Source organism: Falco cherrug, chromosome Z, assembly GCF_023634085.1.
Source record: "Falco cherrug isolate bFalChe1 chromosome Z, bFalChe1.pri, whole genome shotgun sequence".
In the NCBI taxonomy this organism is placed as follows: domain Eukaryota; kingdom Metazoa; phylum Chordata; class Aves; order Falconiformes; family Falconidae; genus Falco; species Falco cherrug.
In genome coordinates this window covers 4442864-4468765 of record NC_073720.1, presented here as the reverse complement: position 1 = coordinate 4468765, position 25902 = coordinate 4442864, and the positions used below count along the sequence as shown (strand labels likewise).

Below are 25902 nucleotides of genomic sequence, written 5' to 3'. Positions count from 1 at the left end.
CTCAGCCTTCCCTAGTGTGCCATATGCTTCAGCCCCTTGACTATCTTAGTGACCTTCTGCTGCACTCATGTATCAGCCTAAGAAACTTATAAAACTTATCTTGAGATAAAACGTACTCAGATTCTGTCCTCAAACTGCATGTGTCCCAGTCCATGGACTCCTGCTGACCCCAACCAAGCTTTGCCAGAGCCTTTAGCAGTTCAAAAGAAGAACATTGCTTCAGATTCTAAAAAACTATTTTAAAGAGGGCAGTAGCTACACCAAAGCTGAAGCAGCAGTCGTGCTATTTGTACACTTTGTACAGTTCTATGGGTAGGACACTCGTCTGGGGTTTTCTCACTGCCTGATGCTAAACAGGGATATGTAACACAGCACCTTCATCACAGAGGTAGAGGACATTTTGGATTGTTCAAGCTGCCCCACTTTTCAAAAAAGCTGCGTATTCACAGCTGGTGACACTATTTGTAGTCAAAAAACTGTTTTATGAGTCAAGAGATCTTGAATTGAATCCTTGCTTTGAACCAAGCAGGAGTCAGTCCCCACCACCCCAGGTGGTGCCCGCTCTGCTGGGACACAGACCAGAAGGAATTCTCCTGTCTCAAGGACGTGTGAATGATGTCTATATCCTCTTAGGAGTTCAACCGAGAAACCTGTCTTTGGCTAAAATTGGCAAATTTGAATCATGATTAATGTCAGGTTGACTGAAATGCCTTTTTTCCCCCTTGGTGCATAACTCTATGCTGGAAAAGGTTCAGCCAGCTCTACCTCTGCCCTGCTCAGGAATGACAGTGACACTGTTAGTAGCAAAATGTCCTGAGCAAGCTTGCAGGGAAATGTCAGGAAAGCAGCGGGGGGTAGAGGCAGATTAGAGTTGCCAGCTGGAGTGCACTCGCAGACGGAGAGATGAGACCTCTCACGAATAGCCCGCCCACGCCCAACACTCCAGATGCTGTCTAGGAAAAACTGTCTGGCCACTAAAACTGCTGGAGCAAAATGCTTTCTCTTTCCATCCCCAGCCCCTCACCCAGGATGACTGATTTCACCCATATGCAGCTTCATGTAAGAAGTTAGTACAGACAGAGTGAGCAGCCTCTGCTACCTTGTTTGGGGATGCTGCTCCAGAGGGCAGCAGGCAGGAGAAAAAGAATCATTTCACAAGGTTTGCTTGCTCAGGGGAGATCACAGCAAGGGATGTGGAGGCAGCAGGAAACCTGTGGCAGGCTGGTTGCTCAGTCACGACGTGGGTACTTGCCTACCTTCCCTAGCATGCACTGCCTAAACACCAGGCATCCAGCCCAAGCGCACGGTGGCAGCTCTCCCTACGGCCAGTGGTCAGAGCTGGGTACCACCGGGGAAGCAGTGCATCCCACCCAAGCCAGGGGCAGGTAAAGAGCCGCTCAAGGCATCTCCGCTCCCAGATCTCCCTCTCTCTACTGACTACAGAGGAGGCCTAGAAGAGCTGCACCTCTCTCTTTCAATGAATAAAACAGCACAAAATGAATCCCATCCTGCAAAGGGATGTTTGTGGGTGTTGCACGCGTGGAGGATGATGCAGGATTTTGATTTTGACCATGAGGGTCAAGAAAGTCATCTTAGGGATCTGAGCTGAGACTATTTTTATTTTCTGGTTGTTCCTCAGAAAAATTAGCTACTGTTTGGCAATGAGACTACTACTTTACATTGCATCTGAACTATTTTTTAGGATACCTAAAACTTTAACTAAATTACTTTTTAGGATACTTAGAGCTGGGCATCCTCTGTGCTTTTAAGCTCAAACTTTATCACTAATTATACATGGATTTTAACTGGGCTGTAGAACACCTACAAACAAGGAAAAAAAAAGCAGGACCAGTGTGTATAAATAAAATGTTGGGAATTTTCTTCATAGCTGAGCAAATACCATAGCTGACAGGAACTTTAAACGAGCAACTTAAAACTAATTGTGCACTGTATGCTGCCACAGAAAGGTTTGACATGCCCAATCATTTGATTAACCTCTACCCAGCTTTCTTCCAGCTGCAGTGTAAAACTCACTTCACAGGGGCTCACAACCCACTGACACCAACATACGTAGATCCTGGAACTCATCTTTAAAGCCTCAACCACAGGTTTTTACGCAGGTCTGTTTCATGTCATTAGTCTTTGCTTAAAAACAGGATCCTCTGACTGTAAAACAAAAAGACTTTGTTATGTTGCAAAGAATAACAGCCAGCTTTAGCTATATAATGAATTGTCTCAAATTTTCTTAATCTTCTTTATATAAAGAAAAAAGAATTGAATAAAGATCGAGTCCCACATCCAGGATTATTTGTGACGTTTGAATGCAATGCAATTAGTGCTTCATTAAGGCAGCTTCTTATCTGCCTGGCTTTGACAGCACAAAGTAACATTAAAATTCTGAGGGAAGCAACTCTACAGAATTCAACAGTCTCACAATTTGTATTGTTTCACTCAGACAGCTTTCATCCCTGCTTATTTCCAGCTTTTCAACTCCATGTCTAAGACACTGGGCAGCAGGTGAAATCATCATGTGGACTGAGGAACTGGCTATCCCAGGGGAGGTTTCCAAAGCATGCATTTAGATAAGTTTCCTGATTAAAAGTCACAATTTTTTTTACAATGAGGGTGGTGAAACACTGGAACAGGTTGCACAGAGAAGCTGTAGATGCCCCATGCAAGGCCAGGCTGGACGGGGCTCTGAGCAACCTGATCCAGCTGAAGGTGTCCCTGCCCATGGCAGGGGGCTGGACTGGAGGGACTTTGAAGGTCCCTTCTGACCCGAAGTATGTAATAATTCTATGATTCTATTCTCAGATTTTTCAGAAACACAAAGAAGTGTCATGGTAGCTTGACGCAGAAGAACAAGAGAATCACTAATCAAATTTTGTTCCCTCTAGAGGATTAGGTATCAGTAATTAAAACTTATCTTTTGGTGCAGTTTGAGTCTTTGGCATGGAGTTCATTACCTTGCTGAGATTCTGAATGAAATTTCAATGTATTTTATTTAGACAGAAAAAAGAAAAAAAAAAAAAAGACTACTTCCCTGCTTGTAAATTTAATCTTTCGGCTGTGTACAACATCACCGATAATTCATGCATTTTAATTGGTATTTATGCATTTCTATTTCTGGTAAACTAAAAGCAGTATAAATTATGACTAGCACCAGTTTACAAAAAGACCAAAGAGAATTAAAGGATCATTTATTGTTATTTTAATAGAACAAGAAAACTGAGAATATCCTGGAGATAAATGGAGCAACAAATGGTTAATTACGGGGTTGATGGCTTAATCTAGCTTCTCATTTCACTGTGCTAGTTAGCACTAACTGTGAACCATCTGTCTGAGAGTTTAGCACTACCCCCACAAGTATTTCATTATGCAGTTTTAATATGCACTTTTGACAGAAATGGAAATGGGCTCAGATCAGTTTTCATGTCACACCAGGCTACATAAGTTTTCAAGGCTGGAATACAAATCACAGAACACAAATCCTTCCTCCCCCCTTCCACAGCACTCCTGTCCTCGCCCTCTGCCTGCAAATGCAATTGCTATGTTTACCTTTGCAGGGAAGGTGGAAAAGAAAACTAATAAATAAAGTTCTCTACATATCACTAGAGTCAGAAGATCCTCCCATGCTCTGTTTCTTTAAGAAAAACAGAAACCGTGGTACCATTTTCAGAAACTTCTAAAATTCTGGTCTCAAAGTCACATGCATGGGCCGCCTGTTGCTTCTGCAGGGCTATAAGAGGGCTATAAGCCCTACCAATGGGTCCAAACGAGGGTCGTTTTTGCCCACATCCCTCAGAAAGCCTTGCTCTGGGTGGGACACTCCAGCAGGCTCAGGTGTTGGAACGACTGGACAGAGCTGGCGACAGGAAGGTGGGAAGGTGTTACCTGCTGCTAAGGATCCTGCCATCCCTTGCCTTTGAGCTATTGGTAATTCATGACTGCAAGATCTGGAATGTCTCTGGATGAAAAAGCCTTATTTGATTTCATTTGATATGAATAAGAGTTATAATACTCAGGGGAAAGTATCGGGGAACCAGCAAAGGGAGTTTGACCAAGATGACTGAATCAAATCAGAGAACAGATTGAGTTATTCCTTAGGCACAGAGAGAAGAATTGTGTGTCTGTGGCATCTATTCAGAAGATATATGCTGGAGGTCTAATGCTTTGGAAAGCTGCACAGGAGTTACTGGGAAAAAAGTCAGAAGTGCCGATGCTCAAGTGAAAAGGGTACTGCAAGACAGAAATGCTTTTTAGCCCATGCCAGTGGAGATGAAGGGCAGTTCATCACTTCACTGGAAACTGCTGGCTACCTAGGACCGGTGTTTAAAACCACATTATTTATGGGAAAACGGAGGACAGCTTGAGACTAGTCAAAAATGATAAAGGACCCAATAAAAAGATCATGCACTATTCTTTCTGACCATTGGTTAGGCTACTGGGTCCTAATGTATTCTCATGAAAAAGTCAAGATATGGAAATCCAGCAGGGTATCTACTCCAGAAAAAAAAATGCTAAATAAACGTGGCAGAGAGGTGCTTCTCCCTTAATGACATCTGATGGTGTGGAATCGGCACATCGCTCCATCTCTATCTCAGAAATATAATTATGGGGACCCATAACAAGCAAACTACATTGAACTGCCCAAGTACAAGTGATCTTTACAAGGAGCTGGTGATTCGGTAGAGAACATAAAGGAGAGCACTGTGCTTTTGTGCAAGATAGGACACTAGAGGAAAATACAATCAACAGAAGTTGTGGGAGACATTCCGCACGATCTATGCAAAATGCAAGAAGAAAACAACACCTTCCTTGCATGAGGAAAAGAACATGAAAAAGAAAGAAATCCCCCTGTGTGCTAGAAGGAGAAGTGGAGGGGAGAGATGGGATGCTTCACCTGAAAGGATGGACTATTTGGAAATGTCCCACCCAGCCCAGGCCCACATTAGCTGTCCCTGCCTGGCTGAGGGAGATCCACTCTGCCACTGGGTCAGAGCGTGGCAAGGGTCTGCAGGAGCTGAGGGTACATCCTGGGGACCAGAAAATATTGCAGGTGACCTGATGGCAAGGCAAGGCTCTTTTTCAGGGAGGGAGAGTGCGGTCTGACAGTAGAGACAGTCGTGAAGCTTTACAACACAGCTATTGCCCTTGATCCCTTGGTCTCTTCCTTTTTGACTCAATTCTTGCAGGGGGAAAAAAAAATGACAAACATGCAAAACCAAATGGGAAAATGTAGGAAATTAATCAAAGCCAGTCACTCGCTGCCTTTCTCCTCTCTCTGAAGGGCTGGGAGGCTTCAACACAAGCAGGTTGCAAAGAGATGTGCAATGTGAAGTACATTACCCTTTCCAGGTACCAGTGTGGGCGAACCCCCTTCCCATCCGTCCGGATCCTCATCTTCCTGAGGGGTGCGATATCGGCGATCTCCATAATGAACCTGTCCTCTTGGCCTCGCTCGAACCTGGAGGGATTGAAAGAATGAGGATGTTTCCCACTGCTTTACGGCATCGTTGCATTTCAACCCCCTGTCCATGCTGCAACTCGTGCATTGCCAACAGCCTCAAGTTAAAAAGTTTGTGAGTGTGTTTTATTGGACTTGAGCTTTCCCGTCCTGAAATCACCAGCTACTGTGTTTTTGGCAAGACACCTCACTGCACGTTTGACAGGGATTCCTCCTCCTCTGGAAAATCAAGCCCATACGAGGCACCTGGAATCATTCCAGGCAGCCTGTAGCATACATTATCACTGTAACCAGAACAATAAAAGCTCACAGTCAGGTTTCTGCACGTTGCCTTCCTCCTGGCATCTGCCCACATGCCTGCCCTTAGCCCATCCTGACTAGAAGGCAAAGCAATTTTGCTTAAACTTCTTTTGCTAAGATGCAGCGCATAACTTTGCATTTGCCGTGGAGATAGTTGCTGCAGCTCAGCTAAATACGGCAACCTGATTGCAAGTCAGAGCCCAGTGCTAAGTTTAGTAAGCACAGGCAAATTGTGTTAGAAAGGAGACAAACCCAACCGTCCCATGCTCCCCTCATGAATTTGGGGTACTTTAATTTGCAAACTAGCTCTGTCTTTGGTAGGAACCAGAGTGGGTTTGTGTAACACTGCATGAAAGGTCTTATCCTCTGCTTGGCTGCTGTATACAGGCACAAGGATGTGCATGAACTGCTCATCCATAGCAAGCAGCAAAAAGCAGGAAAATAGGGGAAACAGCGAACATACGCCTCCTGAAGAAGCTACTACACTGACTAGGACAGCAGCCACCTTACCTCCCTCTTAGCATCAGTGGCACTAGGAAGAAAGCCTTGCTTCTCAGAAAGTGCTGACTCAGACTCAATATTACTCTATTCAGAGCAAGCATATTTTCTAGGTTTGCCCCTCAAATACTCTGGCAGACCTGCTGTGGGCTTGGAGATGGAAATACAACCCTTGCTAAGCAGAAGGGCAGCCAAATCCGGGGCGCCTACCAAGCACCACCGTCACCGCTCTGCTGTTAAGGTTCCTCCTTTGTGCAAACTTCTCCTCGTGAGTTACCTGGGTCCACTGAGAGGTCTGGAGGGAGCTCTGCAAACTGAGGCCGCTGCCAATAATATAGACAAGCCATTATGATGATACCTGGCAATGTACTCAGCCCCCTATAGCTGTGCAGTGCCAGGATACGGAGGAAAAAAACCCATTTCTTTACCAACCTCTGCTCAGATTACACCCTGCAACATGAATGTGATTATCCACACGTCATTATCTGCGCCTGCATAGCTGCAGATGTTAGCAACAGGGATTGGCTCCAGGCGCTCTGTTTTCATTCGCTTTCCCTGCCCTCCCAGAGGCATTTGGACAGGGCGTTTTGGTCCCAGTCCATTTCTAGTTATTAAGGGTTATGTTTGCTCTTTGAAAAACTCCCTTCTTGTTATTTTTCTTTCTCTGGTACTAGACAGCAAGACAGCCTGTCTTACTGCGAGAAAGAGAATGTGCTTTTGTGCCTGGACTGGACTGATTTCCACATCTATTTAAAAGAAAAAAAAAAAAAGGTGTGACCCTTCCAGCCTGAATTATCCCACAATCCCACGGTCAGTTTTCATTACACTCACTATTACCTACAAAGCTTCATAGAAGACTCTTACTCTGATCCTTTCCAGGCTGAGTGACTCTAAGCTAGTCTGTTAGTAAAATAAACCTTTATTTATCTTCAGTAAATGCTCTGTTTACGGTTTGTAAGGCTGATACTCACCTGTTACTTTCAAGAAGTCATTGTACTAGAGGGAAGCAATTGCTAAAGTGACAAACTGGGTGATCCAAGAGCTCTTTTCTATCCCTAGTCTATATGAACGTGAACATAAGCCTGAAAAAAACTGAGGAAGAAGTACCCAGACAAGCTGACTGCCGCTGCTCCTTTTCCAGGACACTGAATCATTTATCTGAAGGATTTCATTAAGCTTTCCTACCCATGCCTGCACTTACATTTCTATTGCCCAGAGGTCTTGGCAATAACAGTAATGTAGCTAAAATTGCCTTAAATCTGCAGCAGGTTAGACAGACTGTTCTTCATAATGCACTAAGCTGCTGTGAGTGAATTGGCACTGGATAGCCCCCAAAAAGATGAAGTACCTTTTCCCATTTGGTTGCAGCAGCTCTTACCCATCCCTCACTGCTGGCGTGAAGGCTGGCGAGATTTCCATGCAAAACAAAAGCCGGGGAAGCCTGTCTTGTTAAAAGCTGGATGGAGACTGGTGGGAGTGGTGTGGAAACGGGCAATATGTGTATCTGGGGACAGGCATGTCCTCTACAGAGGGGTGCTAATGAGACAACAAGAGCTCTGTACAGTTGGAGGTCTGATACAGAGCACCTCCAGCTAGCAGACGTACCAGTACATCTTCAAAGAACAGCACAGCACCCTGGATATATTAACATATTAATAGCTGTGTTTTACACGTCTTTCTTTATACAGCCCCAATGAGTTTTCACCATCTTTTGCAGATCTACCGGCAGAAGACAACCCAAGCAACTAACAACATACAAACTGTGCGGCTCTCCTTTATTGCATTTTTATAACCTTATTTCAGAGATTATCCATGCCACCCATATAGACAAATACGATGGGCTTTATAGACCACATAGTTTAGGAGTATCACCTGTCTGGCCAGGTGGAGCAAAGCTTCAATCCTTCTCTTGAGGGGCTGGAGATGTTTTGGTCCCTTTTAGAGATTTTTGGTTGTCATACCCTGATGTGGAGTGCGCTTTACTTTTAAATACGAACAGTTGTGGTCCATTTTCCCACCTACTGGAACTGAAGGTTGGGCTTAAAATACTTGAAGACAGATCAGTTTGGGATTGCCTAGGGTCTTGGAAGGAGGATGTCAGTGATAGCCAGACTTGCTGGTAACCCAAGTGGATTACCTGACATGTTGGATGTCTCTCTGTGATGGGCAGCAGGGCCAAGAGCTACGGTTTTCTGTGTGACTCAGCTGTGTTCCTCATGGAGATTTTAGCCAGCAGCACCCCTATGATTTTTTCAGAGCAAATAAGGGTCGTGGTTGTTACTAACTAAACACATGAAAGTTTCAAACTTAGCTGAACACGCTTGCCCAGACACCCACTCTGCTATGACAACTGCAAGTAAAACATCTCCTGAGCAAACACCTCTGTGCAGGAATCCTTATTTCCAGTTATCCAGCCAACACATGATAAGCAATGCTACATCATCAGGAGGTTAGAGGAAGAGTCCAGCATCACCTCAGCAGGCTGAGCTCAAGGTGTATGACCAAATGCTCCAGCCCTGCTGATGCTCTGTAGATGCTTTACTAAGACCAGAGGTAGTCAATTAAATTTAAGTCTGATGAAGCCCAGCTCTAAAACACAGTTAGTGCCATGTTCGTTCTTGAGCATGACAAACCTTTCTGTATCAAGGGAGGTGCTAGAAAGGAACAGGAAAACATTAGGAAATGGATCAGTTGCATGTGAATTTTTTTGGCGCACATAAATGCTGGTGTCAGACTAGAGTTATGGTGTTTGTTAGCTGTTTCTGCTGAAGAAAACATGAGCTTTCACCTTTTTACTAAAATCTGAGCACACAGTGCAGCACTATCCACAGCTCACACCATAAGGCCATGTCTGGCCAGGCAGATGTCATCGCATGTCCCTTTTGTGCCAGCTGCAGACAAGCCAGCTCCAGTTCCAAAACCATATTGGTGTGGCACAGAGTGTGAGCTAAGAAGCCCATTTCTAGCAGGGCCCTCAGCTTAGCAGCTCAGGCCCTGGCATCTCTTGCGTGGCTTCTGGACCAAGCTGGGTGACATCTGGCCAGCTGAGGAATGGGAAGGAGCAGACGGAGGACTTAGCACCTTCCCATCACAGGCACTTCCCAAGGCAGGTGTGTGTATGTTGGTTTGTGTTTCTTTCATTATGCAGTTACTCATGCACTCCCATTAAATTATTTTTAAATTAAATTACTTATTCTTCCACAAAAGATGCATTTTGCAGAAACTGCATCTGTGGTTTCATGCAAAGTCCACAGTTCCTTTTGGAGCCGACACAGGACTTCACAATTTTTATTTTTGTTCACAATGCTTATCTCTAAACCCACTGAGGAACAGGTTAAACAAAACTTCTAAAAATGAGAAGGGATGGTTTCCCTGGCTACACAGTGCTCTCCCTTCCTCTGCTCTGCTAAATGCATTACAGCAACACCTACAAGGAGCCAGCTCCTCATCTATAAAGTGAATGAGTTTATCTTTGTGTTTCAGTGAGAGCACGATCCAAGCCCCAGGTGCTTCTTGACTTGAGACTTGAATCAGTTATCATTTCACTTCTAACCAACAAAAATGGCAAAGTTACTGTACCTGTCTCCATTTTTATCCAGCTGCATCTCCTCAGTGTTCCCATTGGATCCAAAGACCATCATGAAAATACTTGCATCGGTACCACCACTTTCAATGTCTCCAGTCACAACTGTGACTTCATAGAGGATCTGGTGAAGATTTGAAACAATCAGAAGGTCTCATTAGAACAGCCGCCCTTAACTCATGCAAAAGCCCAAGCAAAAGGCTAGGCAGGCTTTGCAGGAGATCTACTTATTTGTCAGAAATGGTCACAACACAGCTTCTTGGTATCTCTCCACACTGTGGTTCTCAGAGGCAAAGTTAGAGATTGAAACTTGCTACAGGATCTTCCTCCTTGCACCCTTGCACCACCGATGGTGTTTTTTTCTGAAGATTTTTTCTGCATAGATAGACTCAGAGAGAGACACGTGTATTGACGACCTCTGCTTGGGGAGCGCTGAAGACCTGGTAAACTGCTTCTCCACGGGAGTCACCACCTTCACGTCAGTGGGTGGGTCTCCAACCCTCTGCTACTGGCCTCTCCTCCCGGACGCCTCCCAGCTCTCCAGACCCCCATACTGCACTGAACTCTTGCCATTTTTACAGAAACAGCTCCCAAAGGCACAATTGTTTCTTTCCCTTGACTGCAAAATGTTTTCCCCAAGTGTTCAGTGTCTATCTGGGCAACATTCAGTCCAACATCGCTAACAGTTTTGAAGCCTATGCATCCCAGTTCTCCTTAGAGCAGGAAAACGCAGCCATCCTATTTCCCCATGGGATACACACTGCTGCACCGAACGCAGAGCGTTCCCAGATCCTGTACGTTGCTGTAATGCCAATTTGTGAAGAGATGTTTTGCATCATTTTCACCTTATCAGCCTAACTTTGTTCTTTTCTCCTGACATGTGAATAATAAGATTCAGAATAAAATATTTCAAAAGCATGCAAGTCCTGGTGGCTGTTAGTGGCGATAAGACTTTTTGGCCACTGTAGGGCTTTCAAGATTGTACCTATGGTAACAGGACCTCTGGACTGAAGAGGTGAAAGAATGTCAAGAAAAAGCCCCCAAAAAACATATTTCAAATAGTGCACTGCTAGGCAAGTTTTATTGGCCCGAATTGTGATTGCAACATAAATAAACAGTGCAAAGGAATAATGTCATAGGAAAGACATTTTTCACCTTTATTCAATCCTGAGTAACCTGTCCACCACATATTCAGCCACACACATTTTAAATCATAGCAAAGCATCATATTTGCTGTAGGTAGGAGAATAAAACCTCTTTTGCCGATGCATTAAAGGTTTTTAATGACTGTGGTGGACACTGACTAGTTTCTCTATGTATGGGAAGGCAAATAGTCAATTTAAAGCACAGGGGGGATATCAAGCCAGGAAGAAAATTAAATTGAAATGGGTATGTATGGCTGTGCAAGAGTCAAGCAAAAGCAAAACAAAATAGCCTTAACTTCCCCAAAGATGTTAAATGTATTAGTCTTCTTCGAACTCTAAAATAAAAAATAATTAAATGCAGTTTCTAACTACAGCTGTTTACGAGGGAACAGTCCCAAATTCCCTCAACTAGGAGAGTGATCAGAAAGTCAAATGTGCAGTTCTGATTTCATGTCTCAAACATCGCCCCTGATTTCTTTCAAACCTTTCAGCAAGTTTCTGGCCAAATATCATAGAAAAAAAACCAAATTAGCTAGATGTGTCTATTTTTGGCATGCTTATGAAAATACATATTCAGGATTGGGCTTTTAAAGGAAGACTGAACATAAGTCTTCATTAACATCCACTTCAATCTACAGGCAAGCCATCAGCTCACTGATAGGAGTTTGGAAACCTTACCCAGAAGGTTAAACGACTGATGGGAAGGTTTTAAGAGATTAGATTTTAACCTTGGTATTCAGTCTGAGGGAGGTTTTTCCCTCTTAGGTCAATTCACTGAAACCTGCGCTGAGCTGTTGAATCCTTCACAGATGCTAAAAATGTTATCACATTTTCCTGTGTCTGGTGAAGAAAGATTTCAGGAGAATATCTTTAGCTTGGGAGTCAAGAGCAGCGTAAAGAAAAATCAATGTGCTATGAAAGTGTAACCTCACTGTAAATAGAAACACATCTATAGAGGTTTTAAATTGCCATACAGGTATTAAACACAGTATTATTGTCCCATTCATCCAGACTGTTATTTCCATTATAAATCTTACATCCAAAATCAGCATAGCTCAGCTTTCTAATTTGTACTTGCTTGAAATACGGCATAGCACACATTACTTCAAATTTCATATATCGGGATGAAAAGACTGTATCTTTTTTTCACTGCTTATTTAACTTTAATCAGTTATTCATTTCAAAGATCAAGCTTACAAACATCTCCATGTTTCAACAATTTCCAGTTATCATTTAGTTTCCTTATCCCCTATTAGAAAAGCTGATAAGTAGCCACACTATGCAGAGATTAAAATACTTCCACTACTCTAATTTGATGTGTTACAATTATCCTCTCAAACAAAACATGACCGAGTTAGATTGCACCAAGGTGTTCACCTTGCAGCTGCATCCACTCTATGGGCACCAGGTGATGCAGTGGGTGCTCCAGGTGTGGTGACAAAATGAGGACATGCTGCTGAACTGTGTCCTACCTGCTCTGCCCTCCCCTGTCCTTCTGCCTGTGCCATGGCTGCATCCATCTGGCATTAGGAAACAGTGCTCTAAGGGATAATGATGCTAAACCATTCCGAACGATTTAGCTAAAGAAATAACAAGGAAACCCACTGCAAATAAAAGGCTCAAACTGCAGACAGAAGTCAAAATATGAGAAATGCTGACACGCGGCCAGTATCAGTACAGGTCCATGCAACAGCTGAAGATACAAGATGAGCCTAGAGCTTACCTTGAGGCCAACATTAACACAGTCTGCATCCAGGATGTTGAGGATTCGTGAGGTGAGTCCATCACCTTTGTCTCTGGCCAGCCAGCATTTACAGACAAAGTTATACATGACACCTTTTGTGGGCACAACGATGGTGAGCTCTTCCAACAGCCAGCAGCTCTCAGGGGTAGCACCATCATGCCCTACCTGGGAGAGTCAGTGAGAAAACACCTGCTTATTATAGGGCTTTTCTTTGCAGGAGAGACCCTTACTGGGTGTGTTAGCCACTGGTGAAGGACCAGAAGTGTTGGTTACACACACCATCACACAAACCACTTCCACAGTGGAACAGAGGGAGCTGTGAAACAGTCCATGCCATTGCTGCCCAACAGGCAAGACATCAGTGTACGTGGCAGCTGATACAGGTGAGGCAGCTCAGCTCATCAGCTGCTGAGCGTGAGGGAAGGCAGGACACTGCCGGTCCCAACAGTAAGGAAGGTAGGCTGGACCGACCTACGTACAAACATGTCCTGTCTCTTACTACTCTGCTTCTGCTCAGTTGACCTCTGTCCGCAAGTTTACGGATCTCTGCAGACGCATTTCTCCATCTTTCCAATCCCTTCCACTGCTGTTGCAACACTTAGAAGTGGCTATCCAAAGCTTCATAGGCAAGACGAAAGGCACAGCTAGGCCAAACACCCACATGCATTGTTCAAGCGCTCCTCTCCTCACAAATCCACCTCTAAGTCACCTACACGTGTCAGGCTCTTTCTTTGCTTCCCGTCTCCTTAAAATGCAAAAGTCCCATGTTTGTACAGGAGACAACAGATGGAGCTGGCATCTGCAGCTGGTTGTCTTTCAAGGACCACCTCCTTCAAGCTCAAGAACAGTCCATCCTGGAGAGCAGGAAGTCACACAAGAGTGGCAGGAAGGCTGTACGGATGAACAAGGGGCTCCTAACAAAATTTCAATGGAAAAAGGAAGAATACTAGAGGTGGCAGCAGGGACAGGGGACCTGGAGAAATATAAACACTGCCCAAGTGTACAGGGTTGAGACTGGGAAATTCAAAGCTCACCTGGAGCTGAATCTGGTCTTAAGAGCCATGAAAAGAAGCAAGCAACATTTCTACAGGTATATCAGCAGGAAAAGGATGCTGATCGTGCAAACTTGTCCAAGAAACTGCATATATCCCTCTTACAGAATGTGGGCAATTCATCCTGGAGCAAACTGATAATTTAAATTATGTATCCCAGCTTATGTACAAAACTCAGTCAGCCAGTCATTCCAGTGAGCTATCTGTACATAAATGGTTGAATAAAAGAGCTACCTGCAGTTCATTGTTTTCAGAGCAAGTGTTGTTTGTGTCATTGCTAGGAAAATGAGGTCCTGAGTTCTCGCTGACTTTGTTTTTAAATTATTAGGATATTTAGAGTTGCTCAGAAAATACTTGTTAATAACAGATTCATCTAGGGTAAAGTATCTGTAGTGTCTTTATTCCACGCCCCCACCCCCCAAATAAGTGATCTTTTTTATCTGTCTCAGCCACCACTGCTATTAAGAGTATTATTACTATACTAATGTCTGTGCAGCTGCAGAAAATTGGAGTTAACCACTAGGGAAATTCAAGTCCACAATGGATGTGTGAATACTCAGATTCTTGGGGTGTGAGGTGAATGGGAATATCACACTTGCTTTCGCATTTCCTCTCTACCAGCTTGGCTGCTTTTCTCCAAACCCAAAGCCCTTCTGAGTCTGCACATGACCTCTCAAGACCTGTTGTGGGATGGTATAGATGAGATGGTGGGGAAAGTTCAGGGCAATGGCTCTGCAGCAAAGCAGGGACAAAGCAGCTAGAGGGAAAATCCCAATGAAGCTGTTAAAGTCTTCTGCTCTTCGGGCTTCATTGCAGCCCTCTCCTAAAGCATCATTCCAAGACATTGCTAGGTACCAGGCTTTCACAAGAACCTTTGGTATCAGTGACTGGCCAGAAGAAATCATCCTGCCCATCCAGCTGCCTTGGAGAACCTGCACACAAGCAGATTTCCAAGGGACTCAAGAACAATGTTGTAAAGTCTGGTATAAATTCATCCAGTGCTGAGCCTTCCTTATGGCTGGACTTCTAGAGCAGAGCACCAGGATTTGTCTTTCAGCTCCAAGCAAATCTTTAGATAGACCATGCCAAGACAGTGAATGATGCAAAGCCATAGCCACACCAGTGGTGTAGCCTGGACATGCATAACAATATCACAAGTTCTTTGGGCTGAGATGGTTAACTAGGTTAAGAATGACAGAATTTCAAAGGCAAGTAGATCCTTGGGCTGTAACTCATTCCTACAGACCTTGAGGGACTGTTGAGTACTTCCTATCACCAAGACCAAGATGCTCAACTTGCACTGAGCAACTCACAATCACATAGAAACTAAACACAACAGGGGGAAAATGGGAGAGAACTTGAATGGTAGACGGAAGGAAAAGATTCAAAAATATGGGATTTCCTGCTTATTCTGGAAGGTCCAGAGAAATCTAGAGAGACCTGAGGGTCTTGCAGTATCAGATCCCTAATCAGTGAGAGACTGGACTTGCAACACCTAAATGTCTTTGGCTTTACTCTGTGCTTGTGATGGAGAAAGGCTCTAAACCAGAAGTGGTTTAGAAATGCAGACCAATGCAGGGCTCTTCTGGACATTGCTGTGTCTCTCTGCAGCAACAGCAGCCTTGGGACAGAAATACTTTCATTCATTAGGAGAAGAAATATTAAAACTTGTTTTAAGAACACAGTATAAAGTGCCCATACCAAATAGCTTGTATTATTTATTTTCATGTCAGCATGTCTATTAAAGTACACTGGTAGTAAATATTGTATCTGTAGAGTTACAAGACAGGTATAAATGGGCCCCTTTCAAATTACTTCATGTTCCACTGTTTCTGCTTTCACTAGAGTACATTTGCAGCAGGAGAATAATACCAAACTAGAAGTGGCATCACGCTGCAAATCTTACGATCCTACTAAATCCTGCAGTCTGCTGCCTGCGTTATACAGAGGGCATCTGGAAACTTAATCCCCATGCTATGCTATTTTCACATGGTAACTCCTATTCAGAACTTCTTGCCTTCTTCCAGAAGCAGCCAAATGCCAAATCTGAGAACGAACTGTTCCTCACTTTTCCCAAGTAGATAACTAGCAATTTTCTGCAATGTCCCTGAACACTGTAATTTTCTACAAGGAAAATATGGACCGATTCCATGGCAACCATGACAGACTGGCACATCGAAGTCATCACTGGGATGTGGACCAACAAGAAGAGACCTTCCAAGCAGAGGGCACTGCATGAAGGAAGGCAGAAGGCCAGGAGCAGATGGCTCCTCTGACCATGAGCTGGGGGGTTACAAACTAACAGGGGAAAATGAGCAAGAGGTGAGGAAGCAGACTGGTGAGATCACTGAGGATAGGGGTGAAAGAGTGCAGAAGACCATCACCCACCCTGAAAGCTACACGTTATTTCTTTTCCTAACTCTGCATTTCATTTGCACTTTTTTCTCTTCTTTCTCATTTGTAATCCTTGTCAAATTATTTTTTCCCTTGCTTCTGCTTATTTCCAAGTGTCTGCTCCTACTTTCCCCATCCTTTACCCCTTCCACACCCTACTCACTGTCTCTTTGGCATCCCTTTCTATGTCTTTCTTCAGCCTGCTTTTTATGTCTTTCTGACACTGAGTGGTTATACTGGCTTTTTCCTCCCCCTCTGTCCCAATCCATGGCTGTTTCCATGTGCACAGAGTCTGGAAGAGAAGGATTTATCCACTTGATTCACTTTCAAAGTCTGACCCACAGATGCACTAGGTAAAAAGTGCCACTAATACTCATAATAAGCAGGCACTTGGAGTGCATTAAGAAAATGGTTTGGTAATAAATGTAGTATGGAGACTTCTCAAGGTGTCAGAATCCATTGCTTGAATGAAAACTAACGGGGATGCTTCAGTCTATCATCTGCTACAACAGGATGTACAGCTTCAACGATTTTTCAATTAGTTAGGATTTCCCTATATTTTTTCCACATATCTCCCTCCAAATACACAAGCGTGTGCATCAACAGGTAGGTTTACTGCAACACAAGGCATGAGGTAAAAATAAAATTAAATAGGCTTTTTGAAGTCCTCAGATGCTGTCAGTTTCAGGACTCTCTGTGTGTGTGTGAAGCTGGAGCAGGCTTTCAGGATATGGAACTGACATATGAAACAAGAATAATGTACACATACGCTCCGGAAGATTCATGTGAAGTTTAAGCTCTGTGATGGAAAGTCTATGCAAATTCTGTCTCCCTGAGCCATAGCAGAAAAAATGGGTCCTGTACCAAAATCTATTTGTGAACGTTACTTATGAACGATGATTAATTTTCTTCTCTAAGCCTGGGTCCTCCAAGCCGTAAAAACAATTTTCACGTTTAGCCAGAAAATTATACAAGGTGTGTTTCTCACTGCAGGCACAATTTATGAAACCCAAGTGGAAGTAGTGTAAAAATCAACTAGGGAAAAGACTGATGGAGGATTGCATCCTGCAAACCTTCATCTGTCAAAAGCAGGGCTTGACTAAAAAAAATCAGTGCCAGAGATGGGAGAAAACCGGGACATGTTACAACTTCCTTATAATTCAAAGTTATCTTCTGCCTCACAAGGATCTTGGTTTTGTGAGATGTAAAGAATACTCGTTTTCAGGTTCAGACACATGTGAAATCTCATTATCACATCCCTGTTTACATTCCTTTTAGACCCAAGTGCCTTTACCTCACTGCTAAGAATAACAGGAATCTGCACTTTCTTTAGCTACGTATTTCTCATGCCTCCAATACTCATGCCGCACTCACAAAGTACCTCCACTTTTTTGATCTCCCCAACATCCAGGCCCCAGACAGAGAATTTCTCTACAGAGCCATCTGCAAATTCATCTTTTTCTTCCGAGAGATCCAGCCACAGCCTCTCCGTCTGCACTTTCCCAGGACCCATGATGATGATGAACACCCGGCTGTCGGTGCTGGAGTCGTATTCTGTGCCTGTTGTGACGGTGACGTGGTATGGGATCACTGCAAGGAACAGAGGTGTAGTCATCAGAAAACCCTCACACAAATACATTTACGTGAGACTTCAGAAAACCAGGGACTCATCCCATCAGAAGGAGCCGCTGTGCATGCTGAATAGGTTCACATCTCATTGAACTCAGTGGGAGAAGGGATAACACCACACCGCACCAGGCTACAAACACGCATGGGAGACTGCTTTCTCATACACACTGGGGTCAGGACTCTGCAAGGGTTAATTTCCCCAGGCAATGCTACTGGCTGCAAGGAGGTTATAAGTCCAGATCTCTCCCTAATAGCTGACAGAACAGCAAAGGGCTTAAATCCTTGTTTACACCAAGAGACCTTCCCAATGATGAGAATGAGCACCTAAATCTTATTTAGGCTATTAGACCAAAGCGGTCTTACACTCACCATTCAATAAAGGCAAATAAATCTATGCTGACTCCAAGGTGAACCACCAGTGACTGAATGTCCCGGTACAACCACAGACGTTCTCCTTTGTGCTTCATTCAAGGATTGCTGTGATCTATGGGGCAGCTCAGGGTTTTAGCATCCCTTTGCAAATCCAGGCGAACTATGAATAATCCTTGTATTAAAGCTGGGCCACTCAATATTTTTATATATTGAGCAATAATATTGGTTAAGGGGAAAACCTTCAGGCCAAGGCTTGGGACTTAGCAGCTTTTTTGGTGGTTTTCAGAAATTTCAGTTCAGCTGTTAAAGGGGAGGAAGTGCCAGACTGCTTTTCAAGTGCTTTCCAAAAGCTCATTTGGGTAAGCCGAGCGGGTGGTGTGGAATTAGACACTGAATACTCGTCTGATTTCTCAGAACATTTGTGCAGGGCCGTTCGAACCATTCTGACAAGACTCAGAGCTCTGAAAGTTGCCTTGTCCCAGACTCAAAACTCAGCCTGGCTTCATCATCGCTTTTTCAATTAAAAAAAAAAAAAGATTTATAAACCTTGAGAAAAAAAAACTTGTTTGGCTTTCAAGTATTGTGTGATTGACATCTAATTTTGGTTTCTGATGATTAACAACACTTTTGGGGTGGGGGTTTTGCTAGACACTCACATCAAACTCAGAATATGCATGCAGTATCAGGGAAGGCATGAACCCACGCTCACCAAATCTGTGCTTACCTCTGGACAGAGCAGAACCCAGAGAGATTCATTCAGCCCCGGTTTGAGGATTTTGTGTACCAGTACAAAATGAATGGATGATTAGGCAAGACTTATTGTCACCTTTATGGCATCGTTTACATTTCAGCGTGTGCATCAGCATGATGATATGCAATGCATTCTTCACAGACTAACCATTAGAGCTGCTGGTATTAGCAGGAGAAAGGGTTTAGCTGTAGACAAGATAGATTTTTGTAAGAATATATCAAGGGGTCATGTTTAGAACAACTCCAGACTCCTCTTTTAAATGAAGTATATTTTGAATAGGGGCAAAACTTTCATTTTTACAATTTTGATCCTGTTCTGCTGTGACAGAGTAAGTTCACACGACTACCAGCATTTTCAACTGACGTTACAGCCTCAAGTCAAATTACTTGAAAGGCTTATATAAAAATAAGAATGATGAGAAACTGTTATCATTTCCCACTCTAAATTACAGATACAGAGACACAGAGTAGCTTGTTACCAGACAGCAGAAAACACTGTTTGCTTTTCTTTCCTCTAAAAACTAGAAAAGCAATCCTTTAATTTGTTTATCTGCCGTCTTTAATTGTCTCCCTCTTCCTCTGGGATTCAAAGTTCTACCTGTTCAAACACAGCAGAATGCAAAGCCTGTGGAATGTGGCCACAGAAGGACAGCACAGGTCCTCCAGCCCATCTTCCTTTGTCCCCTGTTTTCTTGCGTCCCTGCAGGGAGTTCAGGCTGTTTGAGGGCATGTGTCCCCCTCACGAGGGGCTGGGTTTCTTTAGGGATCCAGACCACATCACCGCCAGCACTGCCTTCCAGCATGGAGCGGCATTCCCAGTTCAGACCCAAGCGGGTTTCTAGTCAACAGGAACTTTCTCCTCACTCCATCCTCATATCACCTCCTGCCCCTCAAAGGTATTCACCATTCTGAGCATGAAAGAGTCTGAACTGAGCTGTGCAAACTCCATTTCCCAGGCAACTCCCAATACTACTTCCCCTAATCAACTAATTCACAGCTGGCTTTTTATCCAGCTCAGGAGGTGGCTGGCTGGCTCACACAGTCCATCTTATCTGACATTCCTTCAGGATGCGTTTTTTTTTAGTGGGGCCATGTCACTGCAACAGAGATAGCTGTGGTGACAAGCTCCAGGACTCAGAGAAGAAAGACCACCCTGGTACAATGGGGATGATGGGAACTATCCTAACTCTGCTGGAGGGTGGCTCTCATGGGAGATGCTGATGTTTTACCCATTATTTGTGAAACTACATGGAATGCCAACATGGCAGATGTTATCCATTGTCTCACCACAGAAGCAATATCAGAAGGAACATGGGAAACACTTATTTTTCATCTGAACACAATATGGGATTACAAAAGAAGGGTTGCCACAAGACACATGGGTTGCAGAACAGGTTAAGCAATGTGCAGCATTATGTTTGCTTCACAACTTAAAGGTGGGGGACATGTGACCCAGGTATCACATCACAGTAACCTGCTGGGCATCAGCTGATCTGCAGTAACCATTTGTTTGAATTCCCTTGGACCATGACAGTGAAAGCTATCTTAGACTCCTAAGCCAAATTACATCATTTTACACTTGGCTTACCATGGAAGTTTAAGTTTAATTATTTTGTGGTTGCTGTGGACTAAGAACACATTACAGTCACAGTAGCTGTGACTCAGCTCCTGCACAGTTACTTGTTACAACACAGTATCTTAACCATACATCTAAAATCTTAATCTGAAGCTAAAAGACCTCATGTAGGATGACAACAAACTGCAGGCACAATTTAGATGATAAGTCATTGTCCTGGAACGCAGAGGCAGTTAATGAAAAGGTATATAAATAGAGAGAAAAAAGTCTGTGTGGTAATGAAGTTATAAGGAAATATAGATGGACTGGGGAAGTTTTCCGCAAAGGTTAACTTTAGCTGGTGGGCACTGGTTTTCCAGGCTTCCTTCACAGCCAGGACAGAAAAAAAACCTGCACAACTTGCCCACCTTCTATTGGCAGCAGCCGAGCGAGACTAGCCTCCCTGAGCAAAAGCTGGCCTTTGCAGACACAGTCCAGCATATTTCACTTCTTTTAAGAGGCGACCCAGAAGCAGATTTTTATATCCAGCTTTGCTTTGTCTCAGGAACCAGAGCATAAAGATTAAACCCTACACTAGAGCCACCAACTGTTTTCATCAGTTACTTGAGCAGAAAACTCAGTCCAGGTTCATAGGTTACCTGTCTTTCAGCAGCAGCCCTTACAGACCATCCTCCTCTGCCCAGCTGTAAGACAGACCACCTTCTAGAAAAGAACAAACTCACCTGAGCACTCTCAGTCAAAGCTTGTTCCCTGAGAGCCACGAGGCTTACTCATGTTCTTGCTCAGCTCCCAGTATCCCACTCCCTTCCCAACCCAAGAGCTGCTGTGATGCAGCTATGTGTTGTAAGGAAGACTTGAAGGGCTCTGAAATAAGTCACGTTTAAATTCATGTTAAAAAGACATCCTTGGTGTGGAGACACCACCAGCCTGATTACGAGGCCGAAAGATGGCTTAAATGTGGCATACAAGGTCTCAAGATTCAAAGCTGCCTTGGTAATCCATATCCAATATGCTACATGAAGTATAATCTTGAGTAGGTCAAAGAGATGGGGGGGGGGGGGGGGGGGGGGGGGGGCGGGGAAGCTGGTATCAGCAACAAGAGCTACTTTAAGGAATCATGTGGAAAAGGGCCTCTGATAGTCCAAGGGAGTGTCTTTTGGTGATAATATGTCTGACTTGCCTACTGTCCCTCTCACAGCATTGGACCCTTTGAAGGAAACTTCAGCCAAAACTATACAAAACTTGCAGAAATCCTTCCCTTAACTCTATCAGACCCTGCTGTTCAGAACATAGTGTCACTTCTCCCCACCTCTAGATGTGATGAAGTTGGTGGTGGAGGGGGAGGGAGAATGATTCTTCAGGTCAGTGGGTTTCTTTCTGAAGAGGCCCTACAGATGTTGTTGACTAGCTCCTCTCCCACATTTGGTGGGGTGGATGGACTCATCTAACTTGAGGCATCTGAGGGACACAATTTGTTATTGCAGTTGCCCGTAGAGGTCACCTGTGCATTTTACCTCACTGTGACAGAAGACAGCGTACCCTTGAATAACCACCTGCCTAACGATACTGTCACACTGCCCAACACTGTTTGGTACATCTGCTAGCAATGGAGAAGTTAATTCTGACAAGCTGCAGCATCCCAGATTTTCACAGGAGAGAAAGAAGAGTGTTGGAAACACTGAAGTTGCTGTGAACTTCATGGCTTTTTTCCACTGTTAGGGCTGGAGAGCTATAGGAAAAGCAACAATCACAAACACACAGGCACTGATCCAGCTGTTCCCAAAGCAGTCACAGGACAAGGCAAAGAGAAGAAGTTTGCTGTTCTGCCTCTCCTTGCTCTTCACCAGGATGAACACAGCCCATCAAGCACTGAAAGCCCAGAACACATGCATGCGTGCAATCAAACACGGCACTCGCTCACGTGATCCTTCTTCTGCCGCCTTGACCAAGCTGGATTTTTTTGTCTCCTTCAGGTCTGAGTTGCTATCCTGACTTGACAGGCTGGGAGATGAGCCACCCAGGCTGTTTCGCTCGCCATCATAGCTCTAGTTGGAAGGCATGTACAGGAGGGTAATGAGGTTAAGTGCTCAAGTGATGTCAGCTGTTCCCATATGCCTCCAAGAACAACATAAGAAGAACACCCCGTAGATCCCCAGGTAGCTTTTTGCTCAGTATAGCTCAAGTAAATGTGACTTGTAATTGACAGCAGGTTATTCATTTACTTCATTAGTAACCCTGACAGGCCACTTTGGATGCGCGTTATAAAGAAAGAAAAGATAATGGAACCTCACAGGCTCCAGTGACAGTGGTGTGTCGTGACTTTTTCTCTGCTACCTGTGTGAGCAATAGCCACAGAAAATTCAGATGGATGGAGCAGGGTCAGGTTTGTTTATCAGGACACACACTGTGCTGTCAGAGTAATGTAGCTAGTACAGGTCAAAGAGCATAAGAGGAAAAGTACTGTAAAGCCACAAATATGACGAGAAAAAAAAATTAAACATCTATTGTATTTGATGGTATTTGAAGAGTAACTTCAAATGCATTCAGTGTCATTGTCCAATAAATGCAAGGGTCTTGCCACACAGTGATGTAATTTAAAAAAAAAAAGAAAAAGTAATGATTAGTTTTTCATCATTATAAATTATATGAAAACCGGGTAAGTGTGACCACAAGAATTCATAGCATTGTTTGCTGCAATTTTATGATGGAGCATATGGTAATACTCATCCATGGCCTAACTCTTCTTACATCCATTCTATTGTATTCAGGATGAGTCTGGCCCAATTTCATTGATGATAATTTTAGTGGTAACTGTCAATTAAAATGTCACTGTATTTTGCAAAGTGGACTCCTTAAATACAATGGATTTATAATCAGCTGCTTTATTATGTCTCACTGTATAGAAGCAAGAGAGGTCTATTAATCTTGTTTGCTAATTGCAGTTAGTGCATGTACCTCAAATTCCAATTAGCAAGTAGAAAGGGCATTTAACTAAAAAAACATTCGGTGCTTTGAGTGTTGGGAAACAGACCAGACTTTTTATGCTTGGCAGTGGTGGAAGAAGGAGCTGAAAAGGTAAACCCATCCAGTTCAATGAGGATGAAGTCAAAGGACCCAATATTTTGGCCTGAGGACTGAATAGTGGGGCCCATAACTAACCTGCTTTGTGAGCACAGCAAGGAGCACAGCAGGGAAATGTACTCTACTGTGCATCAGTAAGGTACTTTGACTCTCATCTGAAGAGTGTCACTTAGACTCCTTGATTTTTCTGTTGAAATTGCAAACTATAGAGCTAGTGATACTGGGCTGAGAGTGGCCACACTTTCAGCACTTGTCTGAAAATCACAAGTTCATTTTGGACAAGCCAAAACTAACAAAGTCCCTCGTAAGTTGTCTCGGATGTCAACCAGATATTCAATCCTTTCATTTTCATTGGTAGCAGTGGGTTGGGTTCACAGCTTGGAACCGCAACCATACCTGTTCATAAAGTGTACGCCCGATCTTTTTGTCCTCTTTCTTTTTAGAGAGCCAGCGCTCACACAGGAAAGTGAAGGACTCCTCCGTGGTCTCATCCAGGATCTCTACTTTTTCCAGGAACCAGTCGGGACGGGACATGCTATTGTCATGACGAATCTTGATCTTGTACAAAATGCCAAGGTCCACAGCCTCTATAGTAAATGTATCCTCCTGCAGAGTGTTCAATAGCAGTTGCTTCTGTTAACAAGCTCTCAACAGATCATCTACTGAACAAAGGCAGACAGAGACTACAGAGCACAATATGTGTTTAAATTTCATCTCACATGACGGTGTTTGGTTAAAAGCTCTGCAGCAATCTAGAGAGGCATATCTGTACGCTAAAACTGTTCTGCAGGGAAGCATTTTGAAGCTGGCTTCTGCTATGAGGGGAACTGCACAAAATATCACTTTTAACCAATCAGAATATTGAATTCCTGGAATTTTACATCCTGATTTTTAAGTCTAAGTATACTTCCCTTTCTAATCCAGTTAGGTTTGTATGGACAATCCAGATAAGACAATCTTTGCCATCATTATATCCGAGAATCTCCATATGAGGCTGTGAATATGACTCATTGGGTAGCCACAGAGTGCCCCTTTTGGAGTTACTTTGTCAAACATGGGTGCAACTTAGCTCCCATCCATTTATTGTGCTCTGCGGTGAATTACAATATATACCACATATGTGCAAATCAGTTGCACAGAGGCAATGGGAATGAGAGAGCTCAGGTCTTGTGTGCTCTCAAATCTGCAGCTAACAATCTGAGGCATTTTATATGGACCAAGTTCAGGATTTGTCTATCAGCGACATTGCAGAAACATCGACCCCTTTGCTGCAGTGCCTGTCGGTTGTAATACCCAGCTGACAATCCATACAAAGCATTTTAAGGAGTAATGAACATGGTAAATGGAGTCAATCAATTCATCCCTCATAGGAAAACTGAGACTATAAAGACAGTCATGGACTTGTTAGGCTAAAGGCTGTGAAATGGAATGTGCTGTTAACCCGTTGCATTTGTACCTGTCCTCTTTCAAACTTGTTGAAGTTCGTTTCAGATTTGCTGAGTTTTCTCTCTCCTGTGTCCCCCAGGTCTCCATAGATATTTAGGAAAACATTAGCATCTGTCCCAGCACCATAGATATCTCCAGTGAACACGCTGATCTTGTACATGTGAACTGCGGAAAGAAAAGGAGACATGATTTCTGGCCCAATGAATTATTAAGGTCCAGCTTAGATATTGAATTTATCTAAGAAAATGGTTCCCAAACTTTCTGCTCATCGCTCAGTTCTTGGAGGTTTCAAATCCCATATGCTTTGTCCTTCCAGGCAAATGATCCAAGGACTAGGGAATCACTGGGCTGAAATGTGCTGACTTCCCTTCTCTCCACCTAATCAATGCCTGTGTGTTGCTTTGATCCAGAGTTCATGGTTAAAAGTGCCAAGAATCGTTACGGTTGTTAGTGGATGCGAAGTCAATAGAGGTGAGGGAACTCAGCACCTTTTCATACTGAGGCTCAAGGGACGTATATCTAAGAACAAGTGATGCAGTGTTGGGAATTCTTAATACTCCATTTTCCATAAACAAACTCCAGGGATTCAGATGTGCAGTTACTACCAGAGTTAATGGCATGTATCTCTATAAATTCCCCAAACGGAAAGAGAACAGGTTTCTGGGTCCTTTTGCTGAGACAGTGTTTAATTAAGGAATTGTTGGAGCTGTGCAGTTTAAGTACCCTTTCTCTTTAAGCTGCTCAATGATGATCCAATAAAACCTCATCAAGTCTTTAGAAATGTGCTTTACTAAACCTGTTAAATACTCCTACTTTTATTTTGCTACTCTTTTCCTAATTACACAGGGAAAACAAACAGTTACCG

General features: G+C 43.6%; 1 protein-coding gene across 1 annotated transcript in view; it reads right to left on the bottom strand.

The window, feature by feature from the left end:
- LOXHD1 (lipoxygenase homology PLAT domains 1) overlaps nt 1–25902 on the bottom strand; it is a 143629-nt gene that overhangs the window by 25514 nt on the left and 92213 nt on the right. The window contains exons 29-35 of the mRNA XM_055699300.1: nt 25048–25202; nt 23988–24197; nt 22432–22555; nt 17565–17773; nt 12717–12902; nt 9845–9972; nt 5350–5467 (exon numbers count right to left, since the gene is read on the bottom strand). Coding sequence (XP_055555275.1) covers nt 5350–5467; nt 9845–9972; nt 12717–12902; nt 17565–17773; nt 22432–22555; nt 23988–24197; nt 25048–25202 — 1130 coding nt within the window. The remainder of the gene's footprint in view (nt 1–5349; nt 5468–9844; nt 9973–12716; nt 12903–17564; nt 17774–22431; nt 22556–23987; nt 24198–25047; nt 25203–25902) is intronic.